The sequence below is a fragment of the Salvia splendens genome, chromosome 4 (genome assembly GCF_004379255.2).
Source record: "Salvia splendens isolate huo1 chromosome 4, SspV2, whole genome shotgun sequence".
NCBI lineage: Eukaryota > Viridiplantae > Streptophyta > Magnoliopsida > Lamiales > Lamiaceae > Salvia > Salvia splendens.
Window position 1 is genome coordinate 26,560,678 of NC_056035.1, and position 9,472 is coordinate 26,570,149.

At 40.7% G+C, this 9,472-nt stretch overlaps 1 protein-coding gene across 1 annotated transcript; it reads right to left on the reverse strand.

Annotated features, from left to right (window-relative positions):
• Positions 1–2,264: 2,264 nt before the first annotated feature.
• On the reverse strand, positions 2,265–8,322 carry LOC121799258 (protein BREAST CANCER SUSCEPTIBILITY 2 homolog B-like). Its single transcript, XM_042198578.1, has 19 exons — positions 8,003–8,322; positions 7,763–7,915; positions 6,283–7,356; positions 6,086–6,207; positions 5,839–5,993; positions 5,415–5,537; positions 5,144–5,338; positions 4,966–5,047; positions 4,820–4,870; positions 4,663–4,738; positions 4,455–4,566; positions 4,316–4,387; positions 3,898–4,093; positions 3,646–3,825; positions 3,283–3,425; positions 3,132–3,194; positions 2,818–3,028; positions 2,554–2,721; positions 2,265–2,466 (listed from the first exon to the last, which is right to left on the reverse strand). The coding sequence occupies exons 1-19, from the start codon at positions 8,145–8,147 to the stop codon at positions 2,404–2,406; spliced, it is 3,384 nt and encodes a 1,127-aa protein (XP_042054512.1). The 5' UTR covers positions 8,148–8,322; the 3' UTR covers positions 2,265–2,403.
• Between the last annotated feature and the right edge of the window lie 1,150 nt (positions 8,323–9,472).

Here is a 9,472-nt window from a genome sequence, read left to right on the forward strand (position 1 = left end):
ATTTAATTTCTTCCTCCAAATTTTGCCCAAATGTGCTACATTAGATCATCTTGGAGTTGGGCGTGGGCGGTAGAATCACGTGTCCTTGCCCGAATAGACAACCGATCTTGCAAAGACGGATGCACTCCACTGCGAGGAGGACTACTTGCGGTAGAGCTTCTGGGGGTTTCAGGGTCGACCCAATTTCCCGCCTCAGGTCCTTCGTCGGCGACAATCATGTTGTGCAAGATTATGCACGTATACATGATTTCGATCATACTCTCCATGAACCACGTACGAGCCGGCGCTTTGATAATGTTGAAGCGCGCTTGGAGAACCCCTAACGCCCTCTCCACATCCTTGCGAGCAGCCTCCTGCTTCTGCGCAAAAAGAGCCTATTTTTCGTTTACCGGCCTGTTGAACGTCTTCACGAAGGTTGGCCACTTCGGGTAGATGTCGTCGGCAAGATAGTACCCCATTTTATACAGCCGGTTGTTAGCGATGAAGTTGATGGCCGACACTTTACCATCCAAAACTTCGGCGAAGAGGTCGGATTGGTTGAGCACGTTGACGTCGTTGTTCGATCCGTGGACCCCGAAGTATGCATGCCAAATCCATAGCCGGTAGTCGGCAATGACCTCGAGTATAACGGTGGGGTGGGTGCCTTTGTGGCCGCTCGTGTATGACCCCCTCCACGCCACAAGGCAATTCTTCCATTGCCAATGCATGCAATCGACGCTGCCAAGCATCCCGGGGAATCCGTGCACTTCTTTGTGAAGGTGGAGCAGAAACTGACAATCTGTCGTGCTTGGCTTCCAGAGAAATTCGTCGGTGAAGGTTGCATGGACGCCTTTGCAGAATTGCATCAAGCACATTCTCCCAGTGCTCTCTCCAATGTGGAGGTATTCGTCGAACAACTCCGTCGTTTGTCCAGTCGCAAGCTGACGGATTGTTGCAGTACATTTCTGCAGCGTCGTGTGGCTAGGACGGCCAACGGCGTCGAACCCTTCTTGGAAGAACTCTTCCCGGGCTGCTAATGTATTTGCGATGTGGAGAAATAGCGGTCGCCGCATGCGGAAACGGCGACGGAAGTAGGTATCTCCACATACGGGGTTATCACAGAAGTAGTCGCGTACTAACCTTGCAGCGGCTTCCTCTCGGTTACGATGGATGTAAGTCCGGGATCGTCTTTGGGGCGGCGCGACTTCCTCCGCCTCCCTACGTCGATCTTCTTCAAGTGATTCTTCCATTATTCGACGTATTTGCTCAAATGGATCCATGAATGTATTACCTTTGGTAGAAGAATAAAAGAGATGATTTGAGAAGAAACTTGGATAGAAAATGGAGGTAATTTGAGAAGAATAGATGTGTGTTTGTATGTAATGAAGATGAAATAGGAGTATTTATAGAGTAAAAAATAAAAGGAAAATGACCGTTGAACGATCATATGACCGTTTTTAATTTTTTTTATTAAATTCGAATTTTTTTAAAAAAATGATTTATTGCGTCAGCGTGACGAAGCCCACTCGCGGGTCGGCGAGTGGGTGTCACACATGGCGCCGGAGCGCGCCATGTCGCGCAAGCTCGTGGCGAGACAGCTCGCGCGCCGTCTCGGCGGGCTGGGGACGAGACGGGACGCTGCAACGCGTCCCGCGCCCGTCTCGTCTCGGAGGGACGAGATAAGGCGCGTTGCGGGTGCCCTTATAAACGCAAGTGGACTGTAGCCGAAATCTTGATAATTAATCTCACCGAAAATTCAATCTTAAAACAAAACACAAAATCAAAAATATAGAGGTCATTTTTAGACATAATGGAGGTCATCGTCAGTTAGTTTCTAAAAATTACTTTACACCTGAATTTTATAAAATTACATTTTTATCGTCAGTTTATGTAAAAACCAAAACACAAGGGTCATTTTTAGATATAGTAACATATATTCAGTAAAAAGTGTGCAAAGTTAGAGAGCAAGAGCCCTTCATCGTGAACCAATTAATTTCGGCATTTTCTTCTTATAAAACCTTTGAAGAGGTTGTGAGCTTCTCTCACCCGCTTCTTGGTGGTTTTGATGCACCCTTTCAACTTCTTGCTACTAATCTCTCTCCCACTCTCTCATATTTGCACCAGAGATATATCATATATGCAAAGGAGCAAGAAAAGGATGACTAGTATTGTTTGATTTAAAACCTGTTTCTCAACTTTTTTTAGTTTTTATACCTTTTTATTTTCATGGTGTCAGTGTGACTGTCTTTGTATTCTAGTGGTTTTAACTACTGAAAATGAGCACATATTTATAAGCTTTTGATCTAGGAACCAGTTCAAAAACAGATATGCCAAAATCTTACACTAGATCTCAGCTACTAGCATATACATACTTGCATGCAGCATTAAAATCAATACCACATCAAAGTGCTTAAATAGGTCGTGTCAGCATCTATCTTTTGGATTGCTGATTATAGACAGAACTCTTTCCTTGAGTTTCTCGATTATCTGCACTTACCAAATTTACATAAAGGAGATGTTATGCAGATGAATGGAGGGTATAATGCAGTAAGTCCACGTTTGAAAGTGGCTTACCGGGCTCGGGGGAGTTGCCCACTTCGACACTGAGGCAGCAGCGTCTTTTAGATGCCGGCGAACTCCATTATCATAACTAAGAAAATAATCTGAATTTTCTGTAGCTTCAGCAACCCACAAGCCATTTACTTGATCTCTTGGTCTCTTTGTGAGATTAGAGAATCCCACCTGTAATCAAGAACAAAATTATTCTTGAAATATAGTGATTGTGTTTTCTTTCCAAAAGAATTTATGAAGAGGAAGTTGGTATCAAACTAGACTTGCCACGGATCCAGCAACACTGGAGTTCATTGGCACAGATGAATCAAATTCGACATAGGGTAAGCAAAAGTTGATGGCCAGTAGTACATCTGGTGATCCCTCCAAGAAAAGCTCAGCTGCGGATTCATCAGTCACAAAGACCCACTGCTTTTGCTGGTGACCTTGTCTATACACCTCTCCCACATAGACAACGAGAGCCACCATGTCAAACTCGCTGTGCAAATCCACGCAAGCAATATTGGGTGACTAAAAGCTCAAGGAGATACGAAATTTCAGAATCACAAGCAGTTCAATGATATCACCTGCGCAAGACATACCTGGAAAGAGGAACTCCTCCCAAACATGATATTGTAGTTGATGAACGTGGGACGAAAAATGACCTTCAAGAACCAGTAATGGATCATTCCCTGATTCAATTTGTTTCTCACAAACATGAAGAAATAAATGTACATCTCTACAGCCACTTACTCAAATTGTTCATTTATCCTGGGTGGCAATGGTAACCAATCACTAGTTGACCCTCTTGTTTGTAAGTAAAGGATGCCTGAATCGGAGCTAGATGGTACAAGACCTCCAACAGCATATGCCTGCCCTTCATGCAGCTCTAGTGTCTACAAAATAACAATTAATAAATATCCCTTAAGAGGCTTGCAAAAATTATACCACGGATAACATTAATATGTGAAGAAACTAGTATTCGTGTGGGTAGTAAATATGTTGGAATAGCATTGAGGAAAAAAAATATAGATGTTTCCTGATATCTCTGTTCTAGGGGCAACAGTATTTCATCCTCAGAATAACATTTGTCATGAAGCATCTTGAAAAAAACACCTGTTTCTGAGTAGGATTCCATATAGTAACCAAGCCTTTCAGTGGACTGCACTCTTGTTGACCCTTTTTCATCAAACCCACCACTTTAAGACGCAAAAATGGAGTGGTCTCTCTCTCCCCAAGCCCAGCATCCTGCACAGCTTTCTCAATCGTTTTTTGGATTTCTGACAGCCTCATTGCCTTGATCACATAAAAACATATTAGAATTCTTACAGGATCCAACCATTGAGTTAACAACACATCCTGTCATACCTCCAACTTAGCTTTGTAAGAAGCAAAAGCAGCTAGTTCTTTTGAGCTCATCCCAGCCATGAGAACCTCTGGCTCAGCAGAAGTCTCAAGTAACTTCATAAGTTTGGCCCCCTCTTCACGTTCATGGTCATCCCCAACATCAAATTCTGCTTCCCTTTGAAACGAGGACATGATTCCTTCAGCAACAAGATCACGCCTGAAATCGAAAATTAACTCAAATATGGATATTAACAACTCACCCACTTATTTAACATGGTAAAAGAACAATCAAACTTATATAGTAAACACATCAGAAAATAGTGGCTCCTGCATCTAGAGTAGCAAGGGGAAAAAAATTTTAAAAATCGAAATTTTTAGTTCACCTTATAATATTATACTGAAGTCAGTTATCAACCCAAATTGAGAAAGGAAGCATCACCTCTGGTGGAATGACTGCAGAGCTTTAGCCTCCAACCTCTCAGACCTCACGACAAAACTTCCATTACTCAACCTGGATGATATACTATTACTCTCAGACCCTACTTTCAGAAATATATATGATCAAAACATAAGGTTACCTCTCCCTATAAAGAACTGGATAGGTCCTTGTGACCCTCACCAAAGTGCTGGGGACCACCCCTCCATTCCCCTTGATGCATCTGAATGCCAATGGATCACCAGCACGCTTGCCTGAGAAACAAAGGAATCCAAGGCTTAAAACAACAAGACAAAGTGCAAAGATGCTTAAGTAACCAAATGAAGTACAATCAGATGGAAAATGCTTACATAGTCCTAATCTTTCAGCCCAATGACATCTGTAAGTACCATTTATGTGCAATAACAAACTTGTAGTCGATGATGCCTGAAAAGTAATTCAGCACTACTTAAAAAACAGTACAACAAAGAGTATCAGGCTACACAAAACCTAAGACAATGTATAAACCTGAAAGAGTGAAACAGGCCCAAGCCACCCAGACAGTTTGGCTCCCCATATCTTCAAAAGACAATACAAACTGTTAGCACCAGGAAATACTGACCAATTTTTTGATATGGCATGAAATATTATGACTCCATGGAAGGATAATCTACCCTGATCTTCTGACCCAGAAACAATTTCTTTGAAGCAAGTTTCTGGGAAAGCTGTTCATCCAACAGAGCTGTCACAGCATACCTAATAATTCTTTGGTTACTCGTCTTGTAACAAATTTGTAAAATGGAAAGTAAAGGAGATATGCACACAGAAACATAGATGTGAAGATGTCTTTACCATCCATCAGTCAACTCTATTCTGGACGCATTAACATAGCCACCTTCCTGGGGAACAGACTGATTTCCACACTGTGGGTCGTGATCTTCACAGACAGAAGAAACGCAAAGTACCATCATTGAAGAAGGTGGTACATCACCATCTAACATTTTTTTGATTAAGGATCTATGTCCATGATTTACTTCTCTTTCATACCTACAAGTCACTATATGATCATTTTTCATACACTAAAGGACAGTAAAAAACAAATTGCACAATTAACCGTCCATACCTGTACAGTAATTCCTCAAGCACACTAGAGACGGTCAACAGTTTTCCAGAAAACTTTTCAGCATAGCTTCTTTCATAAGAGGTCAATTTCCATATGATCCATTTATAGTGATTTGTGACCCACCTATACATGTAGACTGAATAAATAAAAGAAAAGCTGAAAACTTAGTAGGGATAAACATTTGTATTACCATTATAGTCTATTATTGATTACAGTAAAATGTTGCTTAATGTGTAACTTGAAAGTTGTGCAATAGTTTGAAGAAAATTCAATTTTAATAACATATAAGTACTACTGTGCACATGAGCACAAACTCTATACTAGAACAATAGTGATGGCCAAACATCAGGTTTCAGTACACTCTAATGCCCGAAATGCAAATCGATATAGGTTTCACATTTTCATAGCAAGAGAGTGACAATACTCTTTGGTCATGTGTTGGATAGAAGCTCCCGACTGCAATAGCATTGTGTAGAAAGCCTCAGGCCCAATACATTCTGAAGATGTTTCATTCCGTATTGTAAAACTTTCAGCAGCAACCGGGTTCATACTCTTCACATATTCTGGCAAGTTACCGAACTAATTCGGTAGGGAACATTGTAAGATATATCAATTGCAAAAAAAAGAAAAGCACTTAAAAAGAGATAAGAAATTGAATATGTATCTTTTACTTTTTCTTGCAGTGGAGGCTGTGAAAAGTACTCTTTAAGATAAACCCGCTGACCCTGAGAAGGGTATCTCAAGGAAACCCTTTGTTTGCACGGAGACTCTTTTGGTGCCGGACTACACAAACCTAGAGGTAATACATATATTAAACAGCAGAAGAGAGATTTGTTTAGGGAAGAGGTTTAAGCCTTTGATACATTACCATTAGTATCTGACAAGTTAGTTTTCTTTAACGGGGTGACAAATGAACTGCGAGGCTTCTTGAATGGAGAAACAGAACTGATCCCTCGAAGTCTTTTCTTCTCTCCAGAATATTGCTTATTATCTATATTCATAGTATTTGATATATCCACCAAAGCTGTGTTGGATGACCCCTTTGAGGGATCACTCTTTGGCAGAATTGCAAATTCCAAACCATCCATGTTTGAGCAAGATTTTTTCTTAGGGGGGTTTCTGTCTCCAGTAAATCCATTATAATGCCTTTTACAAGAGTTGCCTGCTGCCTCCGCATCAAACTGTGCAATCAAGTTATTTCCTGGTTGTAGCCTCTCAGACTTACCAAATGAGTTTCTCCTGTACGAACTTGAACTAGGGGGGGATGAAAATTTTCTCAAGGGATGACCACCATTTTCTATTGCTTGGTGGTGTAGAAATGGTGAGGTAAAGTCATCTTTTTGGTTAGATACACAACTTGGTTTTCCATCAATTACTGAGAACAGTGGATTGGCTGTGCTTGCTTCATTTAAAAATGAATCAACCTCAAGGTTTCCTAGCAAGCTTTTAGCTCGTTGCAATGCATCACTGGAAACTGATATGGATCTTCCCCCAGCAGTTTGAAATTTGACTTGTGGAAGTTCAGAAGCAGCAGTCATGCATTCCGGAAAATTCATGGATTCATTTGGATGAGTACTAGACTTCACTCTAGGATATTCCCCCGCCTTGGCGGAACTACTGAAATTCAATTTACTCAGCTTCTGGGAGTCCAAATGAGATGGATTGTCTGAAGAAAGGAGCTCAGAAGATATTGTTTGTTTTTGTCTCTGTTCTTGATCACAATTTCCATCTAGGCCTAACAGAGCTTTTGCCCTAAGTAAGCCAGCTGACGATATGCTGACTGTTTTTCCTAATCCCGTCTGAAACATGGAATTTTTCATATGAACATCATTTTCTGGTGCACTATGAAACACAGACTTTGACATAACAGCTGATTCCATCGAGTTCATGTTAGATATTGGTCTAAATGAAGCAAATCCCTTTTCTCTCCCATCCAACTGGCCTGCATGAAATATTCATTCAAAAGAGAGGCATGCCATTTATTACCTTCATATTAATTTGACCACAACCCCATATAAGTTTCTCAAGAGTCAAGAAACACTCTTTATTTGACAGCACAAATTCAAAACCACTTCAACTTTGCATTGCAGGGAAAAATCAATCTAAGTGAGGCTACACTTACATATAATGAATGACACTACAGTATTACTTTACAAGTCACATGTAAGACAGTTAGAGAGAGCAACCAAGTAAATACCGAGTTCTACAGTAGCTAAAATTGGGCTGCCTAGTCAAATAATCATGCATTTAACTCAATAATCACCCGCCACAGTAAGTTCATTCACTAAACAAACAAAATATTACTCTATTCTGAAAAATGAAATACATATCCAGAAGAAAATCTATACCAGAATCAATCAACGCGCAATCCACTTCACCGAGAACAGAACGTGCTCTCGCAATTGACGACTGCTTCACCTCCACAGATTTCCCCAACCCCGTTCGAAAAGTCGGCTGCTCCTCCACATTGCTCTTCCCATTCTCCAATAACTTCGAAGAACCTACATTTTCTAGGCAGGACACCTGTTGATTGTCAGGTTTACACTATACTCGGATGAATTTTAAATTGAATGGAAATATCGACATGCCTAGAAGCAATAGATCCGCCATGGAAGGGAAGCGACGAGTGTCTTCAGCCACAGCGGGAGAGAATTCTTCCAATCGGAGGTGTTGAACGGCGTTTTCCCATCGGAAATCGTTTCGGTCGTCGGAAAATATTCGCCACGTCGACATTCTCAGGCTACACCGAGGGTTCTCTCTTTTTTAAATCCAAATAGAAATGGTGGAATTCAGCTGTTTGGTATTTTGAGAGCGGGAATTATTTTGAATTGGCGCCTGCGAATGAATAATTTCGGCTTATTTATTCTTCTTTCGGCTCTTGAAATATAGTAATTTTTTGGATATTATTACATCCGTCCACCGAGTCAATTTTTTGGCGGCGCGGCAGCACGGGTAGACCTGCACACAGTTCAAAAACGGTCATTTTCGATTTGTAACCGGCGGTTCACAGTTCAGCAAAGCCTTGGATCTGAACCAACCCAGCAAGATGTTCTGCGGTTCCGGTTTCGCTTCAAAAAACAGCCAGTTTTTTTATCGAAATCGGCGGTTCCGGCCGGTTTGACGCTTCATTTTTCTTGTCTTTTTAGTTTTTATTTATCTACAAAAGGCGCATAATATAGTTCAAACAATAATGATGAAAGTTGCAATTTTATTGATATAAATTTCAATGAGACTGCAAGTTACAATTATAACGATTACAATTTACAAATGACTTGAAGTCTTAAACAATAAATTTAAATATACTTGTAAATTTCAACGAGACCTACAAAAAAGACTGAAGTTTTGAATAATAAATTTATTCTTAGTTGGCGAAGATGATGTTTTTACATAACTAAATTGTGGACACCTTTTGTATTAAAATGCAATATAGATGTCGTTGTGGTCGAGGTCAAAGGAAGGTTGGATGTGGTGCGGTAGTTCAGGATTTTGGAGGGCAGTGGTGGCAGCACTGTGTGGTCAGGTGGGGAGAGTGGTGGACCCAACTATGGCCGAGCTACTTAACTTGAGAGAGATACTGAGTTGGGTCAAAAGTAAGGGATGGAAAAGATAGAGTTCGAAATGGATGCTCAGACAGTAGTACTCGCAGTGACATGTACTCGGAAAGATGAATCTATCTTTGGGGCAGTGGTGGAAGATTGTCATCAGCTGTTGAAAGAGGTTTCTGAATCCTCTTTGAGGTTTGTAAGGCGATCAGCTAATTAGTTTGCTCATACACTTGCTCGGGCATCGGGTTCTATAGCTGATAGCTAGTATTGGTTAGATTGTGTCCCAATTTTTATTCGTGATGTCAAAAAAATTGGGGGACATCTTTAGCAATTCAACCTTAAATGTTGATTTTTATAGAAAGTGGATATTTATAGGAGAAAAATTGGGAAAATCGTATTTTTTTTAAAAAAATTGTAATTTGAAATTTCGGTTGGTTTACCGCCGGAACCGGCAGTTCAGTACACTGTTTCTGACCATAACTATCGGTTTCAGACAGAAAACCGCAGTTTTTA

Coding starts and splice junctions, on each gene's coding strand:
- LOC121799258 (XM_042198578.1), bottom strand. CDS start 8,147: ATGTCGACGTGGCGAATATTTTCCGACGACCGAAACGATTTCCGATGG. Junction 3,826..3,897: donor CTTACAAAGCTAAGTTGGAG/GTATGACAGGAT, acceptor TATGTGATCAAG/GCAATGAGGCTGTCAGAAAT. Junction 3,426..3,645: donor GGAATCCTACTCAGAAACAG/GTGTTTTTTTCA, acceptor GTTATTTTGTAG/ACACTAGAGCTGCATGAAGG.